This window comes from Garra rufa, chromosome 1 (assembly GCF_049309525.1).
Source record: "Garra rufa chromosome 1, GarRuf1.0, whole genome shotgun sequence".
NCBI lineage: Eukaryota > Metazoa > Chordata > Actinopteri > Cypriniformes > Cyprinidae > Garra > Garra rufa.
Window position 1 is genome coordinate 20,269,163 of NC_133361.1, and position 16,350 is coordinate 20,285,512.

Here is a 16,350-nt window from a genome sequence, read left to right on the forward strand (position 1 = left end):
CCAAACTCCCTATTTAATGTTGTTTTTTGCAACATAAATTCAAGATAGGAGTATCTAAATGTTTAGAAATGTTCACATTAATTTAGCACCTGTCTGTTTAGTTGACATGGAAAGATGGCATTGTGTGTTTTTTTTTCTTTCTTTTTTTTTTCTTTTTTGTTTGTTCAAAGTGCCAAGTGAATTGCCTTTTTACTACTAAAGTGGATAAACTTTTGACACCATATTTTAGTATATCTTAAGTTTTTTTTAATTATTAGATCACCTGTCGCATGGACATGTTATTCCATGCATGTCGCTTTACATTGTACTGTCTAGAGGGAATGTTGTAACATTTCACAAAAAATATACCATAAGTTCATAAAACAAGACCACATATTTGTACCAGATGAAATAAGTAAAAGTACCAAGTTCAGCAGGTAAATACTTTGTAAAATAATATTTGTAAAATCAGTAAAACATTACAAAAAGTAGCATGGCTCCCTGTTAAACAAAGCACAACTCTTTTCACTTTTTCCAGTGCTGTTCAACACAAACACAGTCTCACACCAGAGATCAGGCTGATTTGTCTTGTTTTTGACAGCAGTCACTCTAAACGTCTCATATGGAGGAATAAGCACCTCCTTCTCCTCAGGATACTTTGAATATTTTGTCAGATCAGCACCTTCACAAGTGTAGATTTCAAAACAAGATACATTTCCAAAACCCTGTATTACTTTACGATCAAGAGAGGAGGATGAGAACGAGCTCAAACGAACCTCTTTGTTCTGAACATCAAATTTAAGATTGGTACCACGATAAGTTACATGGCATCTATTTTGTGATTTCTTCAGAATCTGTATCGCTTCTGTTAACAGAAAGTGAAGTGAATACCATTTAAATGTGCCCTCTTTGTATTTGGGTTTGTCAGTGCGAGTGGCTTTGGTGAAACTACTGAATACATTCGAGTCTTTGTTAGTATACACATAAATGGCAATAGATTGATTCCTTGTCAAGTAATCCTCTGGTTTCTTGGCATTCTCCTCACCCTCTTGCCAAGTCTTATTAAATTCATCTGAGGCAGATCTTTCCTTCTCTAGATAGTATTTCTCCACCTTGTGTGCCATTTCATTTGTACAGCCATTATATTGGTCATCAACAGAATTTGGTGCCATATCCAGTGGAAATATCTTCTCAACAGCAGCAGCGGCTCTGTAATCCTGCAGTAAGAGCAATCATAATGATCAATCATCAGAATTGATGTTTGTAATATTCATACTAGAACACAAGCTTACCTGTCCTAGAGCAGCTGAAATAAGAAGAGCAGCTTCCATGATCAGCAGCATCTTGATTCAGTCAAATCCTTATTATGATTCCAATCTATTGAAGCGCAGATGCTGAAAGACAACCAAAAACAACAGGGTTTAACGAATACAAAACATACAACTGCAATAGGAAAAAATGCCAAACTTACCTGAGAATACTGTCGTCTCCTCTTGTCAAGTTCTGTTTTCTTTTCAATATTCTTTAAGAGCTCAGCAGCAATGAGAGGAGAAGTTCGCTCACAGCCAGATGCTAATTCAAACTAAGTGAAGAGGAAAGCAGCTTTTGTATAATCACAAATGTCATCTTGATGCAGGAACATTTAAAAAGTTCAGCTTATCTGACCTTGGACTGACTCCAAGAATCCTCTCAAGTTCAGAAAAACACACCTGGATATTTAGCTAGAATACAGTCCTCACTGAAATTGTCCAGGAATGTGATGTAAAGATTCTAAGGTGTGTAATCTTTCTGCAAGATTTCAAAGCTAGTTACATTTCCAAAAACGTAATTGATGCAATAGAACCAAAACAAACCTTCTTGTTCAGAACATCAAATTCAAATTTATCAAATTCAGGTTCACTGCCACAAAAAGTTAAATAGAATTTGTTTTCTTCTCATTTCTGTTAAAGCGTGATCTGAACACATATGTTTGTATGTTTGTTGAAATCTCCATTGACTTTAGTGTACACATATATGGTGGTTAAATTTCTAGCAGATTTTTTGGCATTATTCTTTTTGATTGTATTCTTTGGATATTCTTCATCATCACCAGGTGTTCTCTGCACAGTTGTCATTTACTGGTTAAAGTTACTGAAGGACAGATATTCCAATAATATTCAAATAAAAAGATGAAGAAATTTGCAACTAAAAAGAGTGTCTGATGTGTTATGACATAACAGACCTACTTGCTTAAGTGTGATGCCTCTACCTCAAGTGGTTTCACGTGGGACCGTTGTTATTAAACCTGATCTTAGGATCTCTAGTAATTGTAAAGTAAATACTGGGCCAAAAAAAAAACAAAAAAAAAAAAACACACACAATGACCTGAGCCATTAGGGTAAAGATTGTCCAAATTGTGTTTATAATTAACCTGTTGAACCACTGTTATTAGCAGTAGTGATATTTCTCCATTGCAAATAATTTACTTGTTGATGCAGTAGTGTAATAGGAAAACAACAGCCCCAACTGGCATGACGTACATGCTGCTTGTTCTGAGTAATTGACTAATACATTGAAAAGGGTGTGTTCAAAATAATAGCAGTGTGGAGTTTAATCAGATAATTCATTGATTCTGTGAAAAAACAATAGGTGTCAATAATTGTCCTTCTTAAGGAAGAATGTGTCACACATTGTTATAAAACATATTTCCTTCTGAATTGCAAAGTAAAATGGGCCATTTCAAAAATTGTTCAGAAGAAAAATGTGGCTTCATTAAAAAAGTTGATTGGAGAAGGAAAAATGTGCAAAAAGAGTGCAGCAAATTATAGGATGCTCAGTTAAAATGATCTCAGATGCATTAAAATGGCAGCAAAAACCCAAAACAAGCAACTACTGTTAAAACGGTTCGAATAATTGTCAGAAAGGCAAATCCAGCCAATCACCACCTCTAGAAAGATCAAAGATGATTGCAATACTTTTTAATTGACATTTATAAAATAATCGCCAAAGTTTTGCGCAAATCTGTAATTGAAACGCGTTTAGTGACCCCAAATGCACAAGTAAGTGAGCAACATCTTGGTTTCAGACAAAAAGGATTGAGGTAATGAAGTGGCCAGCTCAATCCCCTGACATCAACCCAATTGAAATGTTTTGCATTAAAACATTAAAAATGCAGTTTCTGAAGCAAAACTCAAATTCATAGGAACTATGAAACAGTTTGTTAATCCTGGGCTGTAATAACCATGCCAAAGTTGGTTGACTCATGCAATGCATATGTGCAACAGTTATCAAAAACAATGGTTATACGACTAAATATTAGTTTAGTAATTTAAACTAAAGTTCAAAATGTTTTTTTTAAGTGTTTGAGTTTAAAGATAAAAATGTCAATACTGTAAATCATTAAATCTCTTAATACTTCCATTTAGAATTGAATGTACAATGTTTCAACTATATATTAAATTTGGAAATAATAGCCATTAAAAAATACTGTATTTACTTTTATTAAGGTACTGCTATTTATATGAACACAACTGTATATCAGAGGAAGTCCAAAGGAATATTTTAGAAATAATCAGGACTATAGTAGCTATTAAGTTAAAATAAATATCATACAATGACCAGCAGGTGGTGCTGTAACTACTTCAATTCCTTTATGAGTCCCATTCCATCATATCAAGTTAGACATACAGTAGACCTAGAGAACTAGAAAGACAGCCATTATTGTACAGGTTGCACAAACTCGATTTACCTTCAATAATCCACTTCATTAAAACGTTCTCAATCTGTAAATATAAAACGATGTCAGCTCTTCCTGCCAAAATAAAGCAAACATGGTATAAATTATTCATTTATTACATCGAATCAGCCTCTATTAAGGCACATTTAAGGCTACCAGAGCTAAAAAAAAAGAAAGAGAGAGAGAGAGAGAGAGAGAGAGAGAGAGAGAGAGAGAGAGAGAGAGAGAGAGAGAGAGAGAGAGAGAGAGAGAGAGAGAGAGAGATAATATTATTATGTAAAAAAATAAATAAAATACAAGCCAATAATTAATTCCTACAAATTTGTATTTCTTTATTGTGGTTTCTACGCCATTTATTACAAACTGCATTAGCTAAAACTGAAGTAAAATTTGAACTGTTGGTGGTACTAAAGGGTTTGAAAATCTGACTCCAAATTTGGTCTGATGATTTTTCAAAAACTGCCCAATAATTGTGCCAAATTTAATAACATTTTACCATACAATTCTGCCTGATAATATCAAAGGTATAAGAAGAACAGAAAACTTACAGATACAGATTCCAGTGCAACTTTGGTGCTTGACCTCCAGTACTGCACTGTAAAAAGGTAAGATGTTTGCTTAAATGCAGCATTTACTCACAATATAATCAAAAAATTAATCATACATTTATATAATAGGCGGAGACACACACCAGCTTTAAAATGCATCTGTATCTGTTTCTCTGGTGTGATGAAATGTCATTAAGATACAAATGTACCTTCATCACAACCTACCTTGTTTACCGTAATCTTGAAACTTTGGGTCCTCATACTGAAATACACCACAAATTTCCATGAACAATAGCTGTGATGTTGGACAAGGTGCCATTTACCAGTTTGTTCAAATCAATTGGCTTAATCACTATAATGGACTAAGCCAATTCCAATTTAAGGCAAGAGGAGTCACGCTTAACCACGATATAATTGTGTTTTAATGAAACCCAAAAAAAAAATATGTAGTTGCTCTTCTCTAGTGTAAGCCGGGTCGGGCCTGCTCATGTAAACATCCTTAAATAAGTATGACGCTCTTAGAAAACTATTATTCACATTACGCTGCTAATACTCAGCAAGTGCCACTCCACATGAATCACCAGCACATGAGCTCACTGCAGGCCTGGCCCTGTAAACAAAGGAGCACAGCACCACACAAATTACATAAGCATAGATTAACCAATATACTTAAATAAGAAACAGTGGCTGGTCTGCCAACTTCAAAAAAAGAAGAAAAAAAAAATCTTAGTAATTGCCACCCACACAACCAACAAAATAATACAGTAAATCACTGCTGTAAAGTTGGATTCATATTCAAAGTTCAAAGTCTTATGGCCGTCACATTAGAATGATAAGGTTCTATCTGACATTTTTGTGAGTTTTTCACATATTCTTATTCTGTATTATGTGACAACTTATTTACATTGCTTGATGTTTCTTTTGTAAGCTGAGTAGATTTTGGGCCTTTTTTAGAAAACAAAAATGGTTCTATCTACAGAAGTCTATGGAACACAAAAACTTTGAAGCTCAATATCTCGAAAATGCTCAGAATGCAGATAGAACCTTATAATTCTAAGGTGACGTGGTTTGTGTAAACAGGTTCGTATGAGATGATGATTATTATTGACATGTATAACTATCATTAACAACTCTGTTTGTGTCTCAAAATTAGCAAACAATAATTTGTTCAACATCTAACGCAATTAACACAATACATAAAACAAATGAAGATGAATCCCAAAGGGAAGCAACAAACAGAGGATATACGTGAATCCTAAATACTGACTCAAAATATAACTTGATTTAGTCTATTTAGAAACTGATTATAGCTGGGCTCTGATGCAAAGTGTATTACTGGCATTCAACAAAGAGCACTTAGGCCCGGTTTCACAGACAGGTCTTAGACTAAGCCAGGATTAGGCCACACTCTCAAAAAGGATGTGTTAATTTTTAACACATTGTTTGTGTTATGTCTATTTTAGCACATTTTGTGTTACTTTGTGTTAAATGTGTGTTAAAAACGAAAAAGAAAAAAGAAAATATCCAACACAGTGTGTCCAACACAATATGTGTTAAATATCAGCCAATCACATTGCTGCTTGCGTCACTTCATGAGCCGTTGTTCTACTGAGACAAGCAAATTTCCTCGTGCTTCAAGTTTTCATCGTCAGGACATAACTTCGATGTGTGAAGGTAAGAAATGTTTGTATTTGCCATTATACGTTTTTAAAATGTCTTTTGTGATCGTTTGGAGACGGTCGAGGGGCATTTGGCACATATACGTGTTAGCCGGAAAACTGCCTCACGAATGGCCATGCGAGCTGCGCCCGCGACTGCTGCACATCTCGACGGTGGGAGCTTATTTTAACAAGCTGTATAGTTTCTTTTGTTAGATTAATTGTGAACAGAATCGCTTTTAATTAATCATTGTCACGTTGTAGTGCTTCACATGAGGAAATGCATTCGTTCGTCGCGTCTTTCTCTTTGAAAATGAACATTCGTGGTGCCATGTATTGTGCAAATTGCCCTAACGCTAACATAATCTCTGATGTTTAAGATTTTCTTGCCTTTTTAGCTATCGCTATTTTACAATATTCGCCATGTGTAGCCTATAACAACAGTATCTTTATTTTACTCTTGCAGCTTTGAATGGAAGACACTCCTGAAGCGCTTGTGGCAGTTACTGACAGGAGACAAACGAGAGACTTCATCTCACGACCCTCACCATCACTTGTATGCAGATGAAAATATGTTAATAAAACGATTAATACTTAAGAGGTTGTCAAATACCACATTTTTTTTATTATTTAAAGTACAAACTTTATAAATCATTAACAACTTTTCACTCAAGGAACTATTAAAATGTTAAAATGACTGTATTGTGATTGTTTACCTCTTTTTTTTAACCTAGAGTTTTTATGTAATTGTTAATAGCAGGTTTAATAAATTGTGTTTAAACTACACATTTAGTTTGCAGTGTCTTTATTGCATACACCATTGTTAAAAAATAACACATACTTGACACAAATTGTGTATTTATAACACAATAGTGTGTAGAAAAAAACAACACATTTTCTGTGTTAGCTGGAATAACACACTGGTTGAGTTAAAACTAACACAAAATGTGTTGTCCTTAACTAGACACAAAGGTGTGTTAAGAAACAACACAGGCTGTGTTGTTTTTAACACATCCTTTTTAAGAGTGCATAGTTTAATTCAAGTAATTTGTATAAATGTGCTTTCGAAAAAGCATTACTGGTGTGCATCTTGAGACAAAACAAAGGCACTGTGAAACCAGGAGATAATGTCATTTCTAACATATGACATTTCAGGGGAAAAGTTTTTTTTTTTTTTTTTTGCTTTTCTGCATATCTGCTTGGCCCATATTGTGAAGGCAGTCCGTCAAGCAATGCTCAGGCAGAGAGAAGACAAGGGCCTTGTAGAGTTTGCAATGTCCTGATTTGCCAGACTGCAGAATTTAAGCACCATCTCTGAAGCCAGACAGATCTTCAAGATATTATGTACTGTCATCACAACTTTACAGTATACAAAAATTGTTGAAGTAAGTGTTCATGTTTTGAATATCTTCATCACAAAATCAAGATAAACCCTCTGTAGAATCAGCTGAACTGAAAGAAAGCCAACCGTGGGACAAGTAAAAAATTATCATGGGAAGTTTCCGCTTCACTACATACTTTCAGAGGATGTTGAAAGAGGCTCAGGAGCAGGTGGCACATGAGACCTCAGAACACAACCCATACTTTTGTCCAGAATCATCAGCATGCTTTTTGATGTGTATATTGGACTTTTTCCAAAGTGGAGTGGCTTGTTATTGGGAGATCTCAAAAGACATGCCTCATGTGTAACTCTGGTGTGACAGAAACAAAGACAAGAGACACCAGCTGTCATGTGGAGAAATGGTTTGGAATTGTCTAACCATCTATCATGGGAAAAATGTGAGCAGGAACATTTATTTGAAAAATGTACCAATCTCTGCAGGCCGGATACAAAGTGCATGTACTACAGCACAACCTTTCCTAAGGTTTACTGCTCAATGTTCCACCAGTGGATATTGGTGAATGAAATGAGAAATGAGGAAAGAAAGAGACAAGGTTCCTCACTAGAAACTGTAAATTCTACTCCAGTCCACATGCATCGCCAGTCCCTCACAAAAAAAAAATAATAATAATAATAATAATAATTTTGAAATGTAATAGGTTACAGATTACAAGACACCCTTTTTAATTTAATAAGTAGTGTAACTATTTCAATTACTTTATCAAAGAATTGCAACTGATTACATTTGATTACTTTTCAAAATTAGGCAAATTGTTTCCCTAAACATTTGAAGCAGGCAGGGTTAACCTTACAGTAATACTCAACACTGATAACTGTGAGATTAATCCGCAAAATCCTCCATCACTGTCAATTTTAGAAAAGAAATCAGTTAAAACTGTATGTGTGTGAAAAATATTTAGATGTAACCTGCTTTGTAATTGCAAACATTTTCATAAGTAACTGTCATTTAATTACACAGATTACAGTTACGTTTATTTTGCAATTAAATTATGTAATTATGTAGCATGTAACTGGTTACTCCCTAAAACTGCCAATGGGAAACCCTAAGGGGCCGTTCACATGTAGCGTCTTTTGTGCGCTCAAGTTCGTTATTTCAAATGTAGACGCGCGGCTTGCGCGCGCATAATGGAAGCGACGCGGTCACGACGCGCATGCGGGGCGACGCGCTCGTTTTTTCCAGGCGCGTCCGCGCCGCATCGAGATAACAGGTGCGTTCGACTTCATGCGGCGCCGAAAGAAATCGGCTGCCGCCTTACAAAACAATACATTCTGGTAAGATCATTTGTCCGACTTTGATCGGCGCTGCAGCCGCCTTTCGATCACGTGTGCCATCAAAGTAACGTGAGAGCAAAACGAGAGCAGTCGCAGAGGTCAGGCGCTGCAGTTGCTTAAAACCGACTGCGAAAGCCTTGATGACGACACACTTTATTCTCATTGGTCAGATTATGTGATGACAAGCACGACGTGTGCTGCGTGTTTTTCTTAAAAAAGTTCAGGTGTGTAATCAATCTTTATATCGAATATCTGATATTCAAACAAAACATTATTGATAAAAATGAAGACTAGGCGATATGGTAAATATATATTCTTATTGTATAAGAGTAAAAAAAAAAAAAAAAAAAAAAAACTGGTCAACCAGAGGCCGTTTTTTAATGGATGTTGTGAGAGGCTTCACTACACTGAATAAACTGCTTATAAAAATTGAAAAATGTCCTATAGCTAACTACAAAACCAAGATACAAATAATAAGCGTCATATTTCATTACATTAAAGTAACTCACATACTTGATATGATCAACAAAAAAGCAAAACGATTGTAGCATATAGAATAAATGATAGGGTAACTTTTTTCTTTTATTTATTTATCTTATGTAGTTTCATTTCTTCTTTTTCTTTATTCCTTTTTTTTGTGTGTATGTTTGCAATACAGTTTCATCCTCTATAAGTGTCCGACTTGACGGCCGTCTCTTTACTCCTCCCCCGACTGCAAGCGGCTGCTCTCGCCAGCCGGCGGCAGGCTAGTGTAGTGCATCTCGAACGCACCTAACATCTCAACTTTTCAGAATGCCGCAAGCGCACCGCAGTCCGCAGGTCATGTGACGTGAACCAACCAATCAGCTTACTCACGTTCTTCCGTTACATTGAAACCTCAGCAGAAACATGGAGAAGCGGTGCTGACGTGGAGGAGGTGGGCAGGAGATGGCGGAAGGAAGCGAGGAGACAGGAAGTGAGATGGGATTCGAAGAGGAGGGCGGGAGAGATAGGAGTGTTTGGAATGTAATGCGATCAAGAAAACGAAAAAAAAAGGATAAAGAAGTAGCTCATATAGATGAAACAGATAGTGAACAAAGCCTGATAATAAGTAAACAACAAGAGGAACATAAAGTGATCATGACACTATCTCAGGAGGGGTCGTCATTTGGTGAGTGGAATCCGATACAACTAACAAGATCGATAAACAAGGTGTTAGGTGAAGTTAAAGATGCAAAAGTTCTGCGAAGTGGGGCGCTGCTGATTTTTTGTAGAAATAAAGCGCAACAAGAAAAAGCTATAGAATTGAATAGAATTGATGGCAAAAGGGTAAAGTGTGTCTCAACTGGAAATAAGATGAGGAGTAGGGGAGTCATTACAGGAATACCTGTAAATGTCCCAGAAGAGCAAATCAGAGATAATGTGACAGGGGCAAAAGTGCTGGAAGTAAAACGTCTAAAAACAACCAGGAATGGGGAGAAATGCGATAGCTTGTCTGTTATGATTAAGTTTGATGAAGTTAAAATTCCAAGTAAAGTATTCATAGGCTACATGAGTTATGAGGTCAGGACATATATCCCTCCCCCTTTGAGATGCTTTAAATGCCAGAAATATGGCCATGTGGCGGCAGTATGTAAGGGCAAACAAAGATGTGGAAGATGTTCAGGAGAACATGAGTATGGGAAGTGTGGAGAAGGAGTAAAGCTTAAATGTTGTAACTGTGGAGGAGAACACAGTTCAGCTTACCGCGGGTGTGAAGCTAGCAAAAGGGCAATGGAGGTGCAGCGAATGAGAACAATGCAAGGTATAACTTATGCAGAGGCTGTAAAGAAAATGTCTAGGGAAAAGGAAGCCTATAAACCAGAAATCAAAGGAAACAAAGATAAGACCTGTGAGAATTGTAAGGAAATAGAGGCAAAGAAGGATGTGCTGGTCGTGGGAAAAAATGAATTTGTGTTGTTTATGGTAGAGGTAATAAACTGCTCAGCGCAGACAGACAGAAAGACAGAAAAAATCAAAATAATAGTTAAATCAGCTGAAAAATATCTAGGAATAAAAGGACTTAGTTGTGAGGTAGTGGAAGAAATGTTAATGGTAGGTAATACAAGCTCTCAGACATGGGCTGGTGGTTCTTTATGATACTAGTCATTTTGCAATGGAATGCCAGAAGCCTTATAGCCAATGGACAGGAATTTAAGAACTTTGTATCTGAATTAGTAGACAGACCTCATGTAATATGTGTGCAAGAAACGTGGTTAAAACCACATTTTGAATTTGTAATGTATGGATATACTTCCATCAGGAAGGATAGAGAAACAGGAAAAGGTGGAGGTGTTGCAACTTTTATTAAAAACGGGATGAGATATAAATTAATTAGTAAAGGAATAGAGAATGAATCTGTTGTTATTAGGGTATGGTCAGGGGAAAGTAGCATAAAGGTTGTCAATTTCTACAACCCTTGTAGTAGATTAAACACTGATATATTGGAGTTAGTATGTGGGTCAATACAGGGTAAAATAGTGGTGTGTGGGGATTTTAATGCACATAGTACATTATGGGGAAGTAAGGATACAGATATTAATGGGTCAGTAATAGAAGAGTTTATAGGTGACAAAGAGTTGGTATGTATAAATGATGGAAAGGGAACACGATACAATAGTTCAAGTAACACAGAAAGTGCTATTGATCTAACACTAGTATCAAATGAAATTGCAGGAATCAGTACATGGGAAGTAAAAGACAGGTCGACAGTGGGTAGTGATCACTATCCAATAATAACTAGGATTGGCATAGAAATACAACAGGATAATGAAGTGAGAATACCAAGATGGAAGTTAGATAAAGCTGATTGGCAGACATTTCAAGAAATGAATGAGATTAAGTGTATGGAGCTAATGAATAAAAATATAAAGAATGTAGAAGAAATGAATGATGAAATAACTAAGTCTATTATACAAATAGCAGAGAAAACAATACCAAAAAGCAGAGGAAATATACGGGAAAAGAATGTGCCATGGTGGGATGAGAGTTGTAGAAAAGCAGTTAAAAGTAGAAACAAAGCATTCAGGCAGCTTAAAGCTCACCACACGGTAGAAACCTTAATTAATTATAAAAGAGCACAAGCGATAGTTAGGAAAACGATTAGAGCTGCAAAACGTATATATTGGAGAGAGTTTTGTAATAAAATTGGAAATGAAACTCAGTTGTCAGACATATGGAGAGTAATCAGAAGAATGAGTGGAGTAGGTAAAAGTGTAGAAATACCGGTGCTATGTAGTAATAATAAGGATGCAATTAGTAATGCAGAAAAAGCAGAGCTTCTGGTAGATACGTTTGTGAAAGTTCACAGTTCTAGAAATGTGTCCATAACAGAAAAGCAATATAGGGAGCAGACACTTTTGGAAAATTCTGGGATAAGAAAAAGATTTGCACCGGGGGGAGATATGGACCTCCCTTTTACTATGTTTGAATTAAAAAGAGCTATTCTAAACGTGCGACAAACAACACCAGGTAAAGATGCTATATGCTATAGTATGCTAGGCCATATGAAGGATGTGTCACTGGAGGTAATTCTTAGATTGTTCAATATGGTATGGAATACAGGTAAAATCCCACTTAAATGGAAACAAGCAGTGATAGTTCCAATACTAAAACCTGGTAAAAATGCTTCAGACCCATCAAGTTATAGGCCTATAGCATTAACGTCGCAATTAGGCAAAATTATGGAAAGGATGGTTACAGATAGGCTAAGTTATTTTATAGAAAGTAAGGAACTTTTATCTGCATATCAGTCTGGGTTTCGTAAGGGTAGGGGGACAATGGATTCGATACTGTGCTTAGAAGCAGAAGTTAGGAAAGCACAAACTAATAAAGAAAGTGTAATTGCTGTGTTTTTCGACGTCGAAAAAGCGTACGATATGCTGTGGAAGGATGGTCTTCTTATTAAACTTGATAAAATAGGAATAAGAGGTAAATTATACAATTGGGTGCTAGACTTCCTGGATAAAAGGACAATAGAAGTTAAAGTTGGCACAGACTACTCAAGTAGACATATAGTGGAAAATGGTACCCCACAAGGTAGTGTTTGCAGCCCTATACTGTTCAGTATTATGATAAATGACATCTTTGACCAGGTAGGAGGAAATATAGGTAAATCGCTTTATGCAGATGATGGGGCACTTTGGGTTAGGGGTCGAAATATAGAGTATTTAAGAAAGAAAATGCAAGATGCAATAGAGAGAGTGGAACAATGGACATATAAGTGGGGATTCAAACTCTCAGTCCCAAAAACACAAGTTATATGCTTCTCTAAACGACATAAAGTAGTACCTTTGAAACTGTATGGACAAAATTTGGAGCAGGTTAAGGTAGTGAGATTTCTAGGAGTTCTTTTTGATGAGAAAATGACTTGGTGTCAGCATATTGATAAGGTTAGAGATAAATGTAAAAAGATTAACAATGTGTTGAGGTGTTTATCAGGTCGAGACTGGGGAGCAAGTAAAGCATCACTAATAAGAATTTATCAGGCTCTCATGAGGACTGCATCTGATTATGGCTGCTTGGCATATATGTCAGCTGCAGAAACTAACCTTAAAAAACTGGATGTGGAACAGTCACAGGCACTCCGAATATGTACTAGAGCATTTAAAACATCACCAGTAACTGCATTACAGGTAGAGACAGGAGAGATGCCGCTCCGTATTAGGAGGGCCAAGATCATGTTGGCATATTGGACAAATTTACAAGGACATAGTACAATGCACCCCACAAAGACAGTCTTGCAAGAGTGTGCAGAACATAATAAAAGCAACTTCAATAGCTTTGGATGGGTGGGGAATGTAAAAGCACAAAATGCAGGTCTCAGTCAGTTGAAGATAAGCCCCACTGTGGCTATGTCAGAGATTCCACCTTGGAAATTTGTAATGCCATCTGTAGATATAAGCTTGCAGCAAATATTAAAGGAAAGATCAGAAATAATGTCACAGTGGTTAATAGTTCAAAATTATGTAGAGCAATATCAAGACAAGTTATTTATATTTACAGATGGATCAAAGCAACCTGAAACAGGCCGGACTGGTGCTGCTTTCTTCATACCCCGGTATGAAGTAGCATGTAAAAAAAGAACAACAGACTACCTGTCGGTATACAGTGTGGAATTAATAGCTATCTTGCTAGCACTGGAATGGGTGGAAGGCAATATTCAGAGCAAAGAGATTGTTATAGCATCAGATAGTCTGTCAGCATTAACCAGCATTCAGTCTGGAAAGGTATCATGTAGACAAGACCTCATATATAGAATTCTCTATTTACTCCTCACACTTCATAATAAGAAAATAATGGTATCTTTCCTTTGGGTTCCTGCCCATGTAGGGGTGGAAGGAAATGAAATAGTGGACACACTAGCAAAAAACTCTGTAAAGCATGAGGTAGTAGATGTACAAGTACCAGTAAGTAGAGCAGAGGTTAAAACTATTATAAGAAAGTACATACTCAAAATATGGCAGTATTATTGGGACGTAGCAGATACAGGGCGTCATTTATACAATATTCAAAAACAGGTAGTCACAAATACGAAGATGGGCAGGAGCCCAAGGGAGGAGATGGTAGTATCGCGCCTAAGAATGGGTCATACTGGTTTAAATGCAACATTGTACAAAATAAGGAAACATCCCACTGGGCTATGCAGTCACTGTAATGCACAAGAGACAGTAAAACATATACTATTAGAATGCAAAAATTATGAGGATGATAGGGCAGAATTAAAGACACAAATCAAAGAACAAAATATGACACTTGAGTATATATTGGGAAATACATCTGGGAAAGTGCACAAGGTATTAATAAATTACCTTAAAAATACTGGGTTAATTGAAAGAATTTAAAATGAGTATGCAATCCAAGGAGTTTTTTTTTTTTTTTTTTTTTTTTTTTTTTTTTTTATGTATATATATATATATAATTTAGTTTAAGTTTCACTGTCCTCAACGCCATTCTACTGCCCACACTCCAGTCTAGTAGGTGGCGGTAATGCGCCTTTTAAGTGAGGTGCCAACCGCCATAAAACCTGAAAGAAGAAGAAGAAGAAGAAGAACATGGAGAAGCAGCTCATCATTGTGGTCCAGGGATTTCGTGAACTTTATGATTTGTCAAGCCCCCATTATTTTGACGCTAATAGAAGAAACAATGCATGGAGACGCATAGGCTTGGAGCTAGAGCGCAGCTGATGGTTGCTTAGAAACGGCAGACGCGTCCGGAGCGCCTAGCGTTTTCCACGCGTTTTTAGGCGCGACATGTGAACGGCCCCTAAGGCTGAGATTCTCATCTCTGGCCCTAGAGGTTCACTTCCTGCAGAGCTCAGCTTCAACCCTAATCAAATACACATGAACAAGCTAATAAAAGGTTACAGAAAGTTGAGTTTTATCAAGGTTGGAGCTAAATTTTGCAGGAAAATGGTCCTTGAGGGCCAGAGTTGAGAACATGCCCTAAGGTCTCCTAAACTTAAGACAGCAAGACTGCAAGTATGCAGTCTTGTGCCATTTGGACCAGGGCCAAACAAAACAAATCACTGAAAAGCAACTGCAGTAATCCACAGTTGCCAAATCCAAGCGCTTAGTCAAACTCCCACACTATCTATAAAGAAAAAAAAATACTATAAACCTGGACACAAATATTAGCCACATGAGAAAAATATTTAGTTCACAAACTGCGTGGAACTCATAACAATAAAACAATGACAATAAAAATGTCATTTATCGGTAGTTTAGCACTCACAACCACCAGACATAAAAGGCACATATTTGTAAATATTTGCAGTAAATATTTGTCTGCCTCACTTCCCACATAACGAGTGGAAATTTGTTGACAAAAAGAGAAAAGCCACATAATTAAGCTGTAGGATACTATTACACAACAACCATTCAAACACAGCCAAATTAATGTACATACCTGTGTAGAAAAAAAGGTGAAAAGGCAATACATAAAATAGCACAATTTGTTGGCTGATAAAACTAGCAATCACCGCTATCTATCTTTATGCATTCTTGAAGTGATGTGACATGTGAACGGAGGCATAGGAGGTTGTTTTGAGAAGTAGGCGTGCCAGATGAAGTCTCGATTAGAGGTTTGTGTTGGCAACGTAGAAATCACTGACCAATGACAATTAAAGAGTCCTCACTTTCTGTCCAATCATGTGCGTGAATTCGAACCCCCAGATCTTATTTTACAAATAAGTTTTCATTCAGATATATTAAATTATATATTTTTAAATTCCCAGTCATACAAGTAATATGAATAATACAAATTATTTCAAGAAAATATTTGTCATTTAGCTACAATTCATATTTGTGTGCATTTTTCCTTTATTACATCATATTGATATTCGTACTGGCATTAAATGCCACACTTTAATTGGTAAATAAATTTACCAGAGAGAGAAATTCAAAAACACTCGCAGTTAGGCTTTTATTTATGCACATAACATGAATCGATCTAACGTTAACTGCTTTGAACGACGGAGCTTCATTAATAGGCTTTTAGCTGCTTTATTTTTTATTTTATTTTTTCACTAACCACCAGCTGGCGCTGTTTTCAACACTCTCGAAGCTTTGAATCTTTTCAACAAAAATGGAAAAGAAAGAAAAATAAATCAACAACATTAATGGTCCATTAACATACCTGCTAAAACATATAACCGACACAATTAGGCCTATCAACAGCGTTAGTTGTGCACTTGTCACTTGAATTTTTAACATTAGTTTTTCTCTTAAGTTAACTTTGAAAGAACTTTGCCAGAACACT

At 36.3% G+C, this 16,350-nt stretch overlaps 2 protein-coding genes across 2 annotated transcripts in view; both read right to left on the bottom strand.

Moving 5' to 3' along the window:
- The window catches only part of LOC141332094 (cytochrome P450 2K1-like), a 393,810-nt gene that overhangs the window by 192,456 nt on the left and 185,004 nt on the right, over positions 1-16,350 (bottom strand). The gene's annotated exons all lie outside the window — the stretch shown is intronic.
- LOC141319338 (ecto-ADP-ribosyltransferase 5-like) lies at positions 274-1,322 on the bottom strand. Its single transcript, XM_073833245.1, has 2 exons — positions 1,272-1,322; positions 274-1,196 (listed from the first exon to the last, which is right to left on the bottom strand). Exons 1-2 carry the CDS (start codon positions 1,320-1,322, stop codon positions 459-461), a joined length of 789 nt encoding a protein of 262 aa, XP_073689346.1. The 3' UTR covers positions 274-458.

Excerpts from the sequence above, each read along its gene's own strand:
- LOC141319338 (XM_073833245.1), bottom strand. The coding sequence starts at position 1,322 with ATGCTGCTGATCATGGAAGCTGCTCTTCTTATTTCAGCTGCTCTAGGA. Across the intron at positions 1,197-1,271 it reads TTTCAGCTGCTCTAGGACAG|GATTACAGAGCCGCTGCTGC; the intron begins GTAAGCTTGTGT and ends CTCTTACTGCAG.